We start from the raw sequence: 19,406 nt of genomic DNA, 5'->3' as shown, positions 1-19,406 counted from the left end.
CAGGGTCTACACTACACAATACTACATTATATATGTCATTGTATGCACTACACAATGCTACTTCAAGTCATAGCAAGCAAACACAATACTACTGAAAGGCATAAGCATGGTAATAAGATACACACACACGCGCGCACGCGCATGCACACAGACACACAGGCACAATCATGGTATTAATAAACTACATAGGAAAAAAAACCCATAGAAAACGCACACACGCACACACATTCTCTCTCTCTCTCTCTCTCTCTCTCTCTCTCTCTCTCTCTCTCTCTCTCTTACGCACATACAAACACACATACACATGAGCATATACATTGTGTATGTTATCGAATACTAATGTGAATATGAAACAGTTTATTACAGATAGCCAAAAAAGGGGGTAGGGATGCTCATTGCCAAGAAAGCATAATTCAACAAATACAATATAGTATATGAAAACAATAATGCCACAGGAGAGAGATAGAGTGAGAGACTCACAGAGAGAGGAGGGGGGAGGGGGAATAAAACAATAGCTAATGGACAGATAACCTCATATTACATGGAACAGCAGGTCAAACAAAGTAACATGCACTGTAGTCATCAACACACACACACACACACACACACACACATACACACACACACACACACACACACGTTAAATTTGCATTTTTTGTGAAACTGGGGATGGAGCGAACCTTTGAGCTGAATTTATTATGCTAAAGTGCGATTATTCTCTGACAAAAATCTGAGTTAGTGAAAAAAAAAAAAATCCCAGGATTGGAAAAAAACAAAAACAAAAACAAAAAACCCCAACCCCAGTAGTATACACTATGCCAGATTTAAACAAGGGTCTGTTCACAACAAGTGATCCAAAAGCACATAAATGCACACTGATTATGAGGGCAAAAGGCTTTTAGCCTATAGCCAAACATTTCTGTGATTCTGTGAAAACAAACGACAACTGACGGAGGTTTGCACTTGCGGTTTGTTGACTGGTTGCGAAGGCAGAAGGAATTCCCGGGTATGACGTCAAACAAAAATGGCTGCCGAGTGTTAAAAATACTATCCAATCAGAGCGAGTTGGCGGCCTGGCGGCCATTGTTGTCATTCTGTCGCTAGCCGCAAGTCGCCAGTGAACAGCACGACCCTCCGGGACACAGTCAAAAGAAGGGTAAGGTGGGGGTGCGGCCGCCATTTTTTCAAAAGACTGGTGGGTTTATTCAAGTGGAACACAAAAAGTCACTCTTACTTTGTAATCCTCGTCGCTAATGTGGTGTTTGCGTCGCAGTTGCTGTCGTTGTGATTGCTGCTTGTCTTATTTGCTTGCATGAGCCACGCTCGCTTATGATAACACATAAAATCGAATGAATTTGCAGATGCTTTTATTCTGCACCTTGCTTTCCGGCATTACAAGACAAGTGTCTTTTAAGGTAAAAATTCCCAAACAAAGGAAGATTTCACAACACTACATTATATAATGTTGATTTATTTGCAGTATATACATCACTTATATACAAGAAGTAATTTGATTTCAACAGCCAAAGCTTATACCCACAGCTTGCTAATGATATTGATCATATGGTGCATTTAGATAAGACTTCAGAAACTGTAGCTTTGATTTTTCATTTTTTCCAGTCTGGTATCCCAAGACTGCATTGAACTCTGCACAGCCGACCTCAGCCTTCTGAATAGACCCAGTATCAACTGGATTTGCCATAAATGTGACAATACAAACTGTAGTACTCTCAGTTTTCAGAGTTACTCTCTAAACACGTCAAACTACTACCACCCCTTGTCAAACCACAGTATTGACTCATTCAACTCGTCAAACCACTTTAGTCCCCTGAAAACCAGCAGCCCAAGAGGCCGCCAAGGAGACAGGACAGCAAGTGAGTTTTCCAGGAAAACCGACCATAGTCCAAAGTTAGATAGCCCACAGGATGAGTCACAGACCGAGTCCCAAAAGCCATCAGCGAACCAGAGGAAGCAGAGGCACAACGGAGAATGACAGATGTGATGGCACTTCTTTGTTTGAGGCACCCAAGAAGCAGAACCTCCGAATCTTAAACCTTGATTGCCATAGTATAGTCAACAAGAGAGTGGAGCTCATAGTCTTGGTTGATTACATTAAACCAGATGTGATATTTGGATCAGTCATGGCAAAAGACAGGCATAGGGGCAAACGAGGTCTTTCCAGAAGAATATGAACCATATAGGGAGGACAGGGCAACACTAGCCAGAGGCGTGTTTATCATTATACACAAAAGCTTAACCGCATCAGCTGTGCCTGAACTAAAAGGAACTTGTGAGATGGTCTGGGCAAAAATCAAACTTCAACAGAGTAAAGAGTTGCTCGTGTTGGGTGCTTCTACATGCCAGAACGCTCTAGCATTGACTTGATGGAACTGGATTGGACATTAGAGAAGGTTACCAGGAACTCCAAACAGAAGCAGATTCTACTTGCGGGTGACTTTAATTGTCCGGACATCGATTGGAACACAGCTACCGTGAATCCAGGAGCCCCAGATCGCCAGATCCAGCGGGATCTGATAGACTTGATGGCAGCAGCACAACTTACACAGGTACATGATGAGCCCACGCGGGAAAACAATACATTGGACCTTGTCTTCACGACGAATCCATCCCTCCTGAAAAGCTCTGTTTCAGTTCCAGGAATATCAGACCATGAGGCAGTAGTGACAGATTTTGATACCCAGCCACAGTGAGTGATGGACAAACCTAGACACCACTACTTGTACTCTTGAGCAAATTGGGAAAACCTGAATGCAGGGATAGGGCATACCATAGACAGGATCAACAAAATGGACGAAGAAGGAGCCAGCATAGACAACATGTGGACTGACTTCAAGATGTCAATGCTCTCAGCCATGGAAGAAAACGTCCCCTCATACATACAACGGAGAAGCCACTGCTACCCATGGATCAACAAAGCTCAGGAAGAAGAAAAGACTGTATAAACAAGCAAAGAAGACCGGAAAATGGGAGAACTACAGATTTTTCCAAAAATAATGCAGGAGACGGATGAGAGTTATAGAGTGGTAGTACATCAACAACACAGTAAAAGAAGGACTTCGGAATAACAACACGAAGCCTTTCTGGAGCTACGTCAAGTCTAGACGACAAGACAGTACTGGCGTGGCACCACTGAAGAAAGGTACAACCCTCCAGAGTGATGGCGCGACCAAAGCACAGATCTTGTTGGATCAGTTCAAATCCGTCTTCACACCAGATGACGGCACGCCACTTCCCAAGATGAATGGGGCACGCTTTCCAACTTTGGATGAGCTCATCATCAATACAAACGGCGTAGCCAAGCTGCTGAAGAACTTAATCCAGCAAAAGCATGCAGACCGGATGGAATACCAAACAGGATCGCTCCTGCCTTGACCTGCATCTACAGGCGCTCCATACACACGGGCCAGTTACCAGAGGATTGGCTGTCAGCAAACGTCTCAGCAGTCTTCAAGAAGGGAGGCAGAAACAAGGCAGAGAACTTCAGGCCAGTCTCTCAAACTTCAGTGGCCTGTAAACTCCTTGAACACATCATCTGTAGTCACCTTCGAAACCATATGGGGAGGCACAACATACGGACAGACAGGAACCACGGCTTCAGATCCAGCTACTCCTGTGAGATGCAGCTGATTACCACAATGCACGATCTCTTCGAGTCCTACGACGCCAGGAAGCAAACAGATGTGGTGATACTGGACTTAAGTAAAGCCTTTTACAAGGTACCTCATAGCAAGTTACTCCACAAACTCGATCATTAATGAGTACAAGGACCTATTCATGAATGGCTTACCAACTTCCTGACGAAAAGGAGGATGTGAGTAGTCCTGGAGGAAGAGACATCAGGCGAGGTAGCTGTCGACTCTGGTGTCCCCCATGGAACAGTGCTGGGTCCATTACTCTTCTTGTGTCACAATCAATGACCTACCGGAAGCAGTGAAGTCAAAAGTACGACTCTTCGCGGACGACTGCCTACTGTACCGCAACATTGACACCCTTCAGGACCACATCACCCTGCAGGAAGACCTGAGACACCTTGAGGACTGTGCCAAAAGATGGGGGATGCGCTTCAGTGCACAGAAATGTTACATCCTGTCCTCCCGGAGAAAGTCATCCTATTTGTACAGCCTCAGTGGAGTCTTCCTGAAACAGGTTCAGCAAAATCCGTACCTAGGAGTGCTCATCTCAGATGACCTAAAATGGGGACAACATATTGCCAACATCTCTCGAAAAGCCGGATCAACAGTGGGCTTCTACGCTGGAATCTCCGGAATTGCCCAAAGGAGTGTAGGCACCTGGCGTACATCACACTAGTGAGATCCAGACAAGAATATGCAGCAACAGTGTAGTACCCATACTAGCAACAGGACATTGAGAAGTTGGAGAGGGTACAGAGACAGGCAGCACGCTTCATCACGAAGGACTACAGGACCAGAGAACCAGGTTGTGTAAGCTGAATGCTGCGGGATTTGAATCTCCCCCCACTGGCTGATCGTCGCAGACAGGCATGACTAGGCCTGATGTGTAAGATAGCTGGAGATCTCATCCCCGCCATTCACCCCCAAAACTTCCTGACCCCTGTGAGTGCTGGCCACAGACGGATACGACCCCGTAAGTATGAGGACTTCGAAGTCTCCAACATCGTCGAACGCCGCGTGGTCAGAAACACTCGCGGCCTCCAGCTACCTATCAGTAACACAGAACAGTACGCACATTCTGTCTTCGTGCGGACAGTGATGGACTGGAACCATCTGGAGGAGGACATCGTCAGAGCAGGCTCTGCCAGCGCATTTACATCAGCGCTTGGCAGATTACCATCACCTGCCTCCTAAGCATCTAGACAGCAGAAGAGATTTTAACCAGTTTTTAAACCTGTAGATACCTGTTGTGGCTACTCATTGAAACCTGAACCTGTAGGAAAGACTGTTAGGACAAAGTGGTGGCCTTTTAAACTATTTTTGCGCTCTCCCTGATCCATCGCGTTTATAGCCGTTGATTGGCTCCTGCGACGTATGCATCCAGATCCAGATCCAGATTGTTCCGCGACAGTTGAAATTATTTGCACGACGAACAAGTTCAACTTTCGTGCCACTTATCAGTTGCCCGTTCTTTTTTAAGTACTCTTTCGGTTCTCAGTAACTTTCATGGACTCAAGCGCACTTTCAGTTTCAGCGGACAGAGTCGCCATGTTGCGTCCCACTGAGGGCGAAGGGGCTGAACTTTTCACTGACTGCCGGTTTTCTAACGAACAAGGTCTATGGCCGCTCATCCTGTATTAAAGTATCCATCTCTCTCTCATATGTTCGACAAAAGATAAAGCAGCAATGCGTAAAGTTAAATACACACAACTTGCATGTAACACAACACCGTGCAGCAGGCACATTTCCCACACAGACACCCAAGTCCCCTTACTGTACACACAGACACACACACACACACACGCACACACACGCACACACACTCACACACACACACACACACACACACACACACACTTTGTAAAATAGCATGAATATTAAGAAACACAATACCAAAACAAGAAATGCTTCTATAAAATCATTGTAAATTATTATATGGCAGGTTCTGCAAATGCAACATGCGGTAAAAGAAATAGGTTCTTAAGTAATTGGTACAGTAAGATAAAAATTCCTGAATAAGAAACCCTGCCATGAATTAAGCATTATAACTCATAAACATGTCGTCAGCATTGCACTCATGATAGTTAAATTATGGTACAGAACAAACATGAATAAACATCGACTCGTGACTCGCAATAGACAATAACAACATTTGAAAAGATATACTACAAGTACACCAGATTTATTTAAACACACACACGCACGCACGCACGCGCGCGCGCGCACACACACACACACACACACACACACACACACAGAGCACATTTTGCAACAACAACAAAAAGAAGAAGAAAAAAGTGTTATGTTCTAAAGTAATTGGTACCTAAAGAAGGATTCCTGAATAAGAATCTCTGTCACAAACACGTCATTAAGTCATAAACCTCGAATTGCACACATGATAGTTAAATTATGATATGAACAAACATGTAATAAGACATCAGTATTGTAAAGCTCGTGACTCGCAACTGCCAGTTTACAACATTTGAAAAGGTATTTGTAATTCGTTTTATCACAACAGATTTCTCTGGGAAATCCAGGGAGAGCGCGTCGCTACACTACAGCGCCACCCATTTTTTGTATTTTTTTCCTGCATGCAGTTTTTTTGTTTGTTTGTTTTTTTGTGTGTGTTTTTCCTATCGAAGTGGATTTTTCTACAGAATTTTGCCAGGAACATCCCTTTTGTTGCCGTGGGTTCTTTTACGTGCGCTAAGTGCATGCTGCACACGAGGCCTCGGTTTATCGTCTCATCCGAATGACTACCGGTCAGACCACCACTGAAGGTCTAGTGGAGGGGGAGAAAATGTCGGCGGCTCCACGAGACCTTGAATGATGATCTGGACGCTAGTCATTCGGATGACTGAGACGATAAACCGAGGCCCCGTCTACAGCTACACTATATAATTATGTCTATGGCCCGAGCAGACTGTCGATGTGAAAGAAAGAGATTGTGGGATAGTATTTTATCTCTATACAATATCGGAATATAATTTTGGTCCTTTTTTTTTTTTTTTTCAGCTGTGACGAATTTTGATCAAATTAAAAGATGACCGTAACTATATTTTATTTTATTACTTTGTACTTTATAAAATTAAGTTTCCACAATATTACAACAGCAATGAGCATCACTAAATCTTATTTCGGAATCGCCAGAACAACCGTTACTATGGCCGGTTCTATAAACATCATGGCAGTCACAATAGCAACCGAACTATACTTAGCCTGAAAAGTTGAATCGCGACTATGAATAGCGGCCGGCAACCCCAACTTTGGTTTTCTTTTGCATTTTTCTTGACGCCGGCGCACACTGCTGCGACTGCAGGAGTCTTATCTAAACAACCTGTCAGCCGAGTGCGAGTGCGGCGAGCGTGCAACAGCGAACATGACTTCATGAATTCATTTATTCCAACAGCCATTCGCGCGCACAGTCAAAGCACCAGTGCACTCACTCATTGGACTGTGACCCCACCCCCACACCCCCGCCCCCAGCACCGCCTTAAAATTCACCAGCAGGCGAGGGCCTGGGTGCAGACATTTTGCATGCGTGTGGGACTGTTGGCGGAGCAAGAGAAAGCTTTGATGGGTGTGAGCGTGAGTAATTTTTGTAAATTTTTTTTAAATATATCTGATTTCTTGTTTCATGGATTTCATGTATTTTAACTGATGTTAATTTACTTAATTAACTGGCATGATGTATGTTGTGTGCGTATGTGTACGTACGTGCGTCCATGCGTGTGTGTGTGTGTGTGTGTGTGTGTGCATTTTACATACATTTACGATTTATTTGTTGAATTTTTTATTTGTATATATTGTTTTACAATTGTTTGGGGTGTGTTACCGCGCGCGCGCGCGCGCGTGTGTGTGGTTTGTTTTAGCCTATCGTCATCTATTCTGAATTCTTATTATTTTTGACTAGTTTTAATCTCTTTTTGATGGTTCCCATGATCGTTTTATTTTATTTTTTCACATTTAAAAAAAAATTCAAATATCACAAAACAAAAACAAAAAAATAATTCGACAAACGATTAACGTTAACAATTGACAAACATTAACAGTAGCAGGAGAAAGTTATCAAAAGAAAACGACAACAGCTAAAAAATAACTACACCCCCCCCCCCCCCCCCCCCCCCCCAAAATCCACATACACCAAAAACCCAATACAACAGACTAATCATCAGAAACGGGTCCCAGTATGGACTGGATGTACATATCAGTGTAGAACACCAAAGTTTTCTATAAACTAGGGGGGAAAAAACTCCATAGACAGACCAGATCATATTAATTTTTATACACAATTGGAGAGAGAGAAGAAAAACAAGAGAGGCAAGGCCTTCAAGACTCACTTGTGATACACTTAAAAAAGAAAAAAAAACATCTAATCGTTAAAATGTGTTCTGTATTTGTTATTATAAAGCTTCGCGTTAAACAAAAAAGTCCAAACCAGATTCGAATCCCGCGTGTTCGGGTGAGAAGAAACTGCCTTATCCATTACACTATCGTGGCTCCTTAACTGACGTTCTAAAATTTAACATTTGAACATACTTTTTTAAAGGGCGATAAATCATATTATTCTGGTGCATCTTGGGCATTCAAAAAATCTTTAAGGGCAATTAAAAATTCTTTTTAATGGCTATCGCCGCAATCACACTGCAACATTTAGCCGTTTTCTCTAGATCAAGATAGATGTACTAGTTACACCCGCCGGGAATGTAGTACGACACAGTCGATTCAATTTCTCTTTTATGTTCATTCTAGTGTTATAGTTTTAAAGTTGATATGAAAATTGAGTATTTTGTTAAACTAATAACATGTAGAGCCAAGTACAAGTACTTCTAAACGTCGTAAGAAGTGAAAAGGACTTCATTTTGAGAAAAGTCAAGACTTTAAAACTATAAAACTAGAATGAACATAAAAGAGAAATTGAATCGACTGTGTCGTACTACATTCCCGGCGGGTGTAACTAAACTTGTACATCTATCTAGATCTAGAGAAAATGGCTAAATGTTGCAGTGTGATTGCGGGGATAGCCACGTATCCTTTACCGTGGACTTAAAAAGAATTTTTAATTGCCCATATAGATTTTTTGAATGCCCAAGATACACAGGAATGATATGATTTAAACAGCGTTCTCACTGTGAATACCGCAATTGATTTATCGCCCTTTAAAAAAGTATGTTCAAATATTAAATTTTAGAACGTCAGTTAAGGAACCACGATAGTGTAATGGGTAAGACAGTTTCTTCTCACCCGAACACGCAGGGTTCGAATCTGGTTAGGACTTTTTTTCTTTTTCTTTTTTTAACCCGAAGCTTTATAATAACAAATACAGAACACATTTTAACGATTAGATTTTTTTTTTTAAAGTGTATCACAAGTGAGTCTTGAAGGCCTTGCCTCTCTTGTTATTATTATATTTCTTTTTGGCACACATACACCCATGATAATTTTATGTTGATTTTTTTACAATGGGCTTGTGATTGCACAAGTTACTTTCTATGTGGATTAAAAAAGTGATTTTGATTCGATTTTTATCTTATTTGAAAACAAACAAAAGCAAGCTCATTTGAAAACTGGAGAAAATGAAGCATCATGGCCTGGCTTCGCTGACGAAGATCTAGGAAGGGCGTTGTCCACGTCTGATGCAGGCACGCTCATGGCTGACAAGGCCAATGCGGGAAAAGCAGAGTCGGCCGCAGCGGTTGCAAGGGAAAGTCTGGTCTGGGTTCGCGGCTGCAGCGTCGTGGTTCTTCCTCCTTCTGCGTTTGTCCTCAAGGCTGGCCCTGCGGTTGTTTTTGAAGGAGGAGACAGCTTGGTGGATGGTGCGTCGCCAGGTCTCTCGATCAGCGGCTACTGCGGACCACTGGCGATGGTCAATGTGACAGGCACCGAGAGCTTTCTTCAAGGAGTCTTTGTATCTCTTCTTGGGTGCTCCTCTGTCACAGTGGACAGTTCGCCATACAGCGCGATCTTGGGCAGGCGGTGGTCCTCCATCCTGGACACGTGCCCTGCCCAACGTAGCTGGGTCTTTAGCAGCACTGCCTCGATGCTGATAGTCTTTGCCTGCTCCAGGACCTCGACATTTGTGATGTAGTCACTCCAGTGGATGCTGAGGATGGTGCGAAGGCAGCGCTGGTGAAAGCGATCAAGCAGTCGTATGTGGTGCCGGTAGGTGACCCAGGTTTCGGAGCCATACAACAGGGTGGGCAGTACAACAGCTCTGTACACGCTGATCTTTGTGTCTTTCTTCAGGTGTTTGTTGTTCCACACTCTCTTGTACAGCCTGCCAAATGCGCTGTTTGCCTTTGCAAGTCTGTTGTTGATCTCCTTGTCGATCTTGGCGTCAGACGAGATGGTGCAGCCTAGGTAGCTGAACTGGTGGACCGACTTCAGCTCTGTCTCACCGATGTTGATGTGAGGAGCGTGGAATTCTTCCCGTGGGGCAGGCTGGTGGAGAACTTCCGTCTTTTTCAGACTGACTTCTAGGCCGAAGAGCTGTGCAGCCTCTGCGAAGCAGGACGTTATACGCTGCAGGGCCGCTTCTGTATGGGCGACGAGGGCAGCATTGTCGGCAAACAGAAGCTCTCTGATGAGTTGCTCCAGTGTCTTGGTGTGGGCCTGTAGCCGCCTCAGGTTGAATAGGCTGCCATCAGTGCAGTATCTGATGAAGATACCGTCGTCGTCGCCAAGATCTTCAGTGGCCTGTTGGAGCATCATGCTGAAGAAGATCGTGAAGAGGGTCGGCGCGAGGACACAACCTTGTTTCACTCCATTTCCAATTGGGAAGGGCTCCGAAAGGTCGTTGCTGTGTCTGACCTGTCCACGCTGTTCCTCATGTAGTTGGATGACCATGCTGAGGAATTTTGGGGGGCATCCTAGACGTTTCATGATCTCCCACAGACCTTTTCTGCTCACGGTGTCGAAAGCTTTCGTGAGATCGACGAATGTCGCATACAGTCCTTTGTTCTGTTCCCGACATTTTTCTTGTAGCTGTCTGAGAACGAAGACCATGTCAGTGGTGCCTCTGTTGGCTCTAAAGCCACACTGACTCTCTGGGAGATGTTCTTCGGCGATAGTAGGCACCAGCCGATTTAGGAGGACTCTGGCGAGGATCTTGCCTGCGATGGAGAGCAGAGTTATCCCTCTGTAGTTGGAGCAGTCCGACTTTTCTCCCTTGTTTTTATACAGGGTGATGATGACTGCGTCACGGAGGTCCTGTGGTAGTTTGCCTTGCTCCCAGCAGCAGACAAAGAGGTTGTGGAGTTTGGAGTGTAGTGCTGGGCCTCCATTCTTCCACGCCTCCGGCGGAATTCCGTCAACCCCTGCTGCCTTGCCACATTTCAGCTGTTCAATGGCCTTGACAGTCTCTTCTAGGGTTGGTAGCTCGTCCAGTTGTACTTTCACTGGCTGTTGTGGGATGCGGAGAATTGCCGAGTCTTGAACCGTGCGGTTGGCGCTGAAGAGGGCCTGGAAATGTTCCGACCACCTGTTCAGGATCGACGTCTTGTCTGTGAAGAGCGCCTGGCCGTCTGCGCTGCGCAAAGGACTCTGGACCTGGTATGAGGGACCGTACACCGCCTTCAAGGCTTCGTATAAGCCCCGGTAGTCACCAGTGTCTGCACAAAGCTGAGCCCTCTCTGCCAGGTTGGTCCACCACCCATTTTGAATCTCACGAAGCTTGCGCTGGAGGTTGCTGCATATGAGCCGGAAGGTTGCTTTCTTCACCGGACAAGACGGTTGTGCAAGGTGAGCCTGGTGGGCTGATCTCTTCTTCGCCAGCAATTCTTGGATCTCCTGGTTGTTTTCGTCAAACCAGTCCTTGTTCTTTTTCGACGAGAACCCTAGGACTTCTTCAGAGGACTGCAGGATGGCTGATTTCAGCTGTGCCCTTAGTGCTTCTGGAGAGGGGTCTGTGGGGCAACTGGGGTCTTCAAGTTTGTCCTGAAGCTTCGCCTGGAATTCAGCTTTCACTTCAGCTGACTGAAAGTTGCCGACCTGGAATTTCTTCCTAGGAGCTCCTCCTTTCTTTGGTTTGGGCTTGAAGTGGAGCCTGAGCTTGCTGCGGACGAGGCGGTGGTCAGTATGACACTCCGCGCTGGGCATCACTCGGATGTGTAGGACGTCTCGTACGTCTCTCTGGCGCATCAGGATGTAATCAATGAGGTGCCAATGTTTGGACCGAGGATGCATCCACGTTGTCTTCAGGCTGTCCTTCTGCTGGAAAATGGTGTTGGTGATGGTAAACTGCTGCTCTGCACAGAACTCGAGAAGAAGGCGCCCATTGTCGTTGCAATTACCAACGCCATGCTTGCCAAGGACTCCTTTCCAGGCTTCTGAATCTTGGCCAACTCTGGCATTGAAGTCGCCAAGGATGATGACCTTGTCGTCAGCAGGGGTGTTCTGAACGAGGTTGCGCAGATCAGTGTAAAACTTGACCTTTTCTGTGGGGTCTGCTTGGAGGGTTGGAGCGTACACGCTGAACAGAGTGGCATGCTGTTTGTTCCGTAGTGGGAGGCGCATGGACATAATTCGGTCTGAGTGTCCTGTTGGCAGGTTTTCAAGCTTGGAGGCAATGGTGCTCCTGACCATAAAGCCTACGCCATAAAGGCGTCTCTCGGTCTCTGGCTTGCCTGACCAGTAGAGGGTGTACCCAGCGCCGTGTTCCTGGAGGCTGCCTTCCCCTGCAAAGCGGACTTCGCTGACGGCAGCAATGTCAATGTTCAGTCTCTGAAGTTCGTGTGCGACTAGAGCGGAACGCCTTTCTGGGTGGTTGCTGTCTGCAGAGTCACGCATGGTTCGGATGTTCCAGCATGCTACCTTTAGTCCTTTTGCACCTAATTGTGAGGCAGGTGCCGGCCTTTTCTTCTCTATTGTTGTTCGACCGCGTTTGGAGATGCCCGTTGACCGCGGCTAGCCAACTGGGGGGTATGGAGATGAGCATTTGTTTGGACCACCTTTTCTAGGCCCCTCTCCGTGTGGAGCAAGCAGTGCTGTCCCTAGAAAAGGCTGCTTGGTCGTTCAGGGTGCTGCCGAGTGATGCTGTCACCTCCGGGTCAACAATCAGGCGACCAATATCCTGAACCGCCTGCATGCAGGATTGGAACTGCGGCTTCCAGTGACATCTTCCACCTGCCGTTTTCGCCCCTTTCCCATCGCTACAGGGCTTGGAATAGTTGGTGGCGCGGACGTGCGCCAAGATGCGATGCGTGTGGCGTACATGCTTTGCACACATCTCACACCTTAGATGTGAATTTCATCATTCACAATTCACATAGAATTATGTCAGTGTTAGTTGTGCTGTCTCTCTCTCTCTCTCTGAGAAAGATTTTGAAAAAAAAAAAATTACTTATGTATGTAGTTTTGGATGCAGTGTAGTAGACTTCATGTTAATGTGAATATTGTTTCACTGGATGTTCATAATGTGTCCAGAGTCTGATCACTTGCCAGTAGTTTTGACATATTTGCTGGAAGAAACTGATAATATAAAAGAAGAAAAGAATGAATCAGCAAATAATTCTGGAATGTTCATGAAAAATGTATGGAAAGCAGAGAAAGAGGTAGAGTTTATCAGCATATGGAAAAGTAGTGATATTCAGAAGATGCTGCAAACAGCAAGTGACACTCTGGTACATGATTTAAGTAGTGCTGGTAGTTGTATGGCTGCTAAATGTTATTCTGGCAAAGCAAAACGACACTCGGAATGGTTTGATGAAAAGCAAAGAAAAATACCAGAAGAAAATTAAACATTTTTCGAAAATCAAGAGATGCGGGCGATAGAGAATATTATGTTCAAGCAAGGTCATATAAACGTTTGAAAAAAATGAAGAAACGTGATTTTCATATAGATAAGGCCGCTTTCTCAGCTCAAATTCATTAGATCCAAAAATATTTTGGCAAGAAATAAAAAGTATGGGATGTGGAAAAAATAACAAAAAAACAACTTAGCAACAATGTAACGATTGATGAATGGTATGAACATTTTAAGAATGTTCTTGGAAATAATACTGATGAATTCAGTCATGAGCTTCCTGAGTTTGATCGGTTTGAAGAGCCAGAGCACATCTTAAATACAATTATTACAGAAGAGGAAGTGAAACTTGCCATTAAAAAGCTAAAAACAGGCAAAGCAAGGTGTCTTGATGGTGTAAGTGCAGAAATGTCGAAATTAGGTGGGAAGGAAATTATTTCCTTCTTAACAAAACTATTTAATACTATATTTAATAAGGGGGATTACCCACAGGATTGGGCAAAAGCTATTGTTATACCAGTCCATAAAAAAAGGTGACATAGAAGATGCAGATAATTTCAGAGGGGTGTCCCTCCTCAGTATCATATCCAAATGTTACACAACTGTGTTGAATTCAAGGTTGTATTTATGGCTAGAAGATAATAGGCTGATCTCAGAATGTCAAGCTGGTTTTCGAAAATATCACTCTACTATAGACCTTGTTCGTTAGAAGAAGAAAAAAGAGTAATTTGCCCTTGATTAAGCCGGAAACAATTCGTGGGGAGTCTCTAAAAGCGAAAGTTGCGTGTTCGTCGATTGTACTTGTGTAAATGCTTCACAATGGGTATGTGGAAAACGGGAGGAAATAAGTACTGTGTGTGCTGTTCGAACTTCAAAGGAAAAAAGGTGACATCGCAACGAATACCAGCCATGAACTGATTGCACAGAGCGTGGCGAGCTCAGAATCACTTCGTGAACTGAAAAGGACCGCACCCTCAGTGGCGATGATATTCCTTCACTTTTTACGAACAAGGTCTTCAAAACAAGCACGGTGTGTGACATTTTGAATCGAATTTTTTTTTTTTTTTTTTTTTTATGTTTCAAAATATATTTGTTTCAGTTCAACAGCCAAGCCTAAGAATGTTTTGGGTCTGATTTCTCAAAGAGGGATAATTATACTGTCTTCATTTCTCACACACTTACCTGCCTAATGTTTGAATCCAAAAGCACAATTTAAGCTTTAAAAGGGAGAATTACAGTACACCAGCTGGCCGGTCTTTTTCAGCTTCCAGTCACCAATGTTGTATCATTCAACTGGATTTGTGTGTGTGTGTTTGTTTGTTTGTTTCTTTTTTGGTCACATTATTAGCTGTGGTTTGTTTTTTGGTCACATTCATAGCTGTGATATTTATTCAGCACAGATATATGCATCTCTGACACATAGTACAAAACTGACTAGTGTACCCCAGAAACAAACACTACAAAGAATTTCCACTATACAACATTTGTTAGCACATTGCATACTTCTTTCAAGTGGAAATGCTTGCACATTTTCAGAAAGTGCTGTAACAGTGATACTGAGACAGTGAGATCCTTGCTACTTCCACAGGCAATGTGAATGTTTACACAGAGAGAGAGAGAGAGAGAGAGAGAGAGCATAGTTATTTTTGCAAATTTAAACAACTCACTGGCTTGAGATTCTGCACATGCATAATGCAGTGAATAGACCTTGTTCGTTCGATAAAAAATTGGAGTAATTTGCCCTTGATTAAGCCGGAAACAGAATTAGTGGGGAGTCTCTAAAAGCGAAAGTTGCGAGTTCGTCGATTGCATTTGTGTAAATGCTTCAGAATGGGGCTGGGGAAAACGGGAGGAAAGAAGTACTGTGTGCGCTGTTCGAACTTCAAAGGAAAAAAGGTGACATCGCAACGAATACCAGCCATGAACTGATTGCACAGAGCGTGGCGAGCTCAGAATCACTTCGTGAACTGAAAAGGACCGCACCCTCAGTGGCGATGATATTCCTTCACTTTTCACGCACGAGGTCTTCAAAACAAGCACGATATGTGATGTTTTGAATCGAATATTCATTTTTTATGTTTCAAAATATGTTTGTTTCAATTCAACAGCCAAGCCTAAAAATGTTTTGGGTCTGATTTATCAAAGTGTCTTCATTAAACAACTCACTGGCTTGAGATTCTGCACATGCATAATGCAGTGAATAGATCTGACACATTTTGGGGGTTGTATGGAGTTTGACTGAAAATGTGTAACTAAAGCAAATGTCATATCATTCAAGCTATAATTATATATTCTTTTCTTTTTTTGTCACAGCTGTCAGATGTGCAAGTCCAAGAAGACATCACTGCTACTTCTGCATCAGCAGTGGAAATCAGTGCTGCTGACAGTAAATTGAGTAATTTTACAAAATGTTACAAATTTGGAAGTGAAAATATGTAATGATCTGACAGCTTTGCTTCCCCCTTTACACCAATCTGACACTGATGACACCGTGAAAGATGACTTATTAGGGCCTGAAGACTATTTTGTCAAAAAAAATTAGACTGAAGGGGGGTTACAGTAGTGGGTGTCAATTTGTAGAGTGTGTGTGTGTGTGTGTGTGTGTTAGTTGAGAGCGGATTGATTTAGGTGGATCATTGGTATTGACAAATTGTGTAAACAGTCAGATTATTATCTGTGTATGAAGTTTTTTTAAGCTTTCTTCTTGGGAATTGTGGAGTTTGAATGCTCCTGATATATTTTTTTTCATACTGATGTGAACAAATATTGCAATTGTTTATATACTGTTTATATTTATCTGATATAATGTTGATTTATATGCAATATATACATCACTTGGTATACAAGAGATAATTTGATTTCAACAGCCAAAGCTTATACCCACTGCTTGCTAATGATATTGATATATGGTGCATTTAAATAAGACTTCAGAAACTGTTGCTGTGATTTTTCTTCTTCTCTTTGAGGGAGAAAGGTGGGGGGTGGGGAGGGGTGCAGTGTGGTTCAAAGCAGTTAAGATTCACTGCAGAGTTTTGTTGTTTTTTCTTTCTGATCATGGAAAAAAAAATCAAAACTTTGTGAATGTAGACACTGAACTTCAATACTGATGTATATCATACACACACACGCGCGCGCGGGCGCGCACGCATGCACACATGCACAACATCCAAAGCTAAATGGTGCTCACATAATAAATAACTCAAATTGTTCAGACAATTGTTCATTGTTTAGCATTTAGGTATGAATGAATGATACAAAAAAATAAAAGAAAATATCTTATCAAAGTGATTTTCTTCAAGTCTGTTTGTGTTTGACTCAGACCTGTTTACACTGCAGTTTGTAAACAGTCCAAATTTGATTGTACAGATTTGACAAGCAAGCAATAAGCAAATGATATATATATATATATATATATATATATATATATATATATATATATATATATATATATGTGACCCTCCACCACGAAATGAGTCGCTTTGCACCAGAGGTCGATTTTTAGTTATTGGTATATCATAAATCTGCAATAAACGACCTTTACAGCGAAAAAAAAAGTTTGTAAATCGGGTGATTCTGTGAAAAGTTATTGTGATTTGAAGTTCTAAAGTCGCGAAAGTAACGAACTGAGAAATCAAGGCTGAAAAGTTTTGGAACATGTTCATAGCAACCACATACTTCTAAGCAAGATATGTTCATGAAATTTGGCACACACATACTTAGTGGCAACATCCACAATTACACAAAGTTTGAAAGAAAAATATTGAGTGTATTTGATTTTATTCAAATAAGAATTTTCTTCTTTTTTTTTTTTTGAAAGAATTGCAACTGAAGTATTAGTATACTTACTTTTTAATCAGCTCAATATGACTAAAAACCTTCCAGTTTTAAGATAAGATTTGTTGTGGTGTTTGTGGTCCAATTACTATGAAACTTTTGCTTTGTATAGTATGTGTACTAAAATTTATGCCAGATTAAAGGTAAAAAATGCTAAATCATGATGCCGAATCATGTAATTGTTGTAATTCAATGTGCTCACTGGCTTAGTGTGCTTGTGATATTACCATAATCTATACAACAAGCACAACAAAATAACAAAAAAGATCCACACAACAAAACTGCTCATACAAAAGGTACAAGTTCATGTGTGTTTTATCCCAGCATAGCATCAAATGAAATAGACTTCATAATCCAAATGAACACTTCAAACACTTCATCTGCAAAGAAAACCTACTTGTCAAACCCATACTTCACACAATAAAGACACACAACCTCATCAAACAAACACTCAATCTGCTATAAAAAAAAATAATAATAAAAAAAATAAAATAAAAATAAAAAAGTACAGATATGTTGCACAGGTAATCAATTCTTGTGGTACATAGTGTCATCAGGGTGGATGGTGTTGATGTTGAGCCTTCTTCCTCCACTCTTTTTTCTCCACTGGTGGTGTCAGTATGTTCCAAAAATGCATGGTTTATCCGGAAACAGTTTGTTATGTAATACTTCTTTATCTCTTTTCATTTCCTTTGTTTTGAGTTATTTTCTATATGTTCTAAAGTTTATTCATTAATGCTAATAATGTTCGATTAAATATCAACAGTAATTTCAGTTTTGTACATTTACATCACAGCTTTCATTCTTTACACAGGACTTTACAAAATGCTTTACTTCTAGTTCTATGTATTTTATCAGAAAATAAAAAAAGAATACACTTATAAGCAGTTTACTGATAATAAAAGTATGAAATAGTGATTATTAATGCTGTATCACTATGAGTATCAGTGTGCATATCAGTGTGCATGTGCATGACATGCTGCAATCCATTAAGTTACTTTATGCATAGTGGCATGTCAAGCACATGCACACTTATATCATTTATGTAAATGTCTGTGCAAAAGTTTACAATTCCATACATGTACATCTAGACAAAGTTTGTAAAAAGAAACTAAGTTTGCACACTTCATGGTAAATTTATACTATAAATCATAGTACATTAACAGTTGACTCACTCACTCATAGATAGTTCACCAGCAGACAGTTCTTTAGTTGACAGTGTAGTTAGTTTGGTGGTGTTGCCTCTCCTTATGATGACATGACTTGCCAGCAGTGATCTCAGAATTATTCATTGGTGTACAGGCAGGCATATAAAGTACCATCATATCTTTCAGGGCTGAAAAAGAAATTGAACTATTAGTAATACTGTTAGTATTACTGTTGACACAACTCTATATTTATTTACCTCAAAACAACACAGACACAGAAACACACACAGAAACACACACACACCAACCTGACACACATTCACATAAAATATCCATTGAAGCAAATTCTGTGAAACTGAAAACTGTTCATAATGTCATGCCCCTGTACCTCCCCATGCTCAGTTACATATAATGGTTAAACTGTGAAGGGACAGTGTGTGTGTGTGTGTGTGTGTGTGTGTGTGTGTGTGTGATATTGTGTGAGTATGTGACTCACTGTGTGACACACATTGTGTGTGTGTGTGTGTGTGTGTGTGTGTGTGAGTGACATGTATACACACTGTGTCACACATTGTGTGTGTGTGTGTGTGTGTGTGTGTGATCTTTTAATTTACATTCTGTTAATTTCCTCAGATTCACTTTATTCTTTTAATCATTTTTATTCCACATGTCAAACAGTGAATTTCTGTTCAAATGTAAGACAATAAATCAGTCTTGAGTCAATCATTGTTAAATAAATTATTATCAATTGATTATATCATCATTACATTTCAGTATTTGTCAATGTGGGTAAAATAAGAATGCTTACCTTCAGACACTTCAGCTATATCCAGTCCCCCAGTCACTTTGCTTGCATATTCCTTGTGTGAGCTGTGAGAAACACAGTTCTGTCACTCCAGTGCAGCAAGTCAGTTTCACTTGTTTCCATGTCAGTCACAACACTGATGACACCTGGTGCAAGTGATTTCGGCAATTACAGGCGAAGGCTTCCAACCTTTCTGTATCTAGTGCAAATGTTGATTCGTCATC

At 42.2% G+C, this 19,406-nt stretch overlaps 2 protein-coding genes across 4 annotated transcripts in view; both read left to right on the top strand.

The window, feature by feature from the left end:
• Positions 1 to 1,156: 1,156 nt before the first annotated feature.
• The window catches only part of LOC143275276 (uncharacterized), a 52,224-nt gene continuing 33,974 nt past the window's right edge, over positions 1,157 to 19,406 (top strand). Inside the window, exon 1 of one of the 3 annotated variants that reach the window (XM_076579256.1) lies at positions 1,157 to 1,195. The gene's annotated coding sequence lies outside the window, so the exon portion shown is untranslated. Of the gene's footprint in view, positions 1,196 to 7,123; positions 7,242 to 19,406 lie in introns of those variants that run through there. The other 2 variants (XM_076579260.1, XM_076579259.1) reach the window with 2 other exon arrangements.
• LOC143275248 (uncharacterized) lies at positions 3,576 to 4,329 on the top strand. Its single transcript, XM_076579222.1, has 2 exons — positions 3,576 to 3,737; positions 3,901 to 4,329. Exons 1-2 carry the CDS (start codon positions 3,576 to 3,578, stop codon positions 4,327 to 4,329), a joined length of 591 nt encoding a protein of 196 aa, XP_076435337.1.

Source organism: Babylonia areolata, chromosome 30 (genome assembly GCF_041734735.1).
Source record: "Babylonia areolata isolate BAREFJ2019XMU chromosome 30, ASM4173473v1, whole genome shotgun sequence".
NCBI classification, from domain to species: domain Eukaryota; kingdom Metazoa; phylum Mollusca; class Gastropoda; order Neogastropoda; family Buccinidae; genus Babylonia; species Babylonia areolata.
This window is presented reverse-complemented; position numbering and strand designations above follow the sequence as displayed.

Bases quoted from the DNA above. Each gene is read 5' to 3' on its own strand.
- LOC143275248 (XM_076579222.1), top strand. From the start codon at position 3,576: ATGGGGAGGCACAACATACGGACAGACAGGAACCACGGCTTCAGATCC. The intron at 3,738-3,900 runs GTACCTCATAGC...CCCATGGAACAG, and splicing joins TAAGTAAAGCCTTTTACAAG to TGCTGGGTCCATTACTCTTC.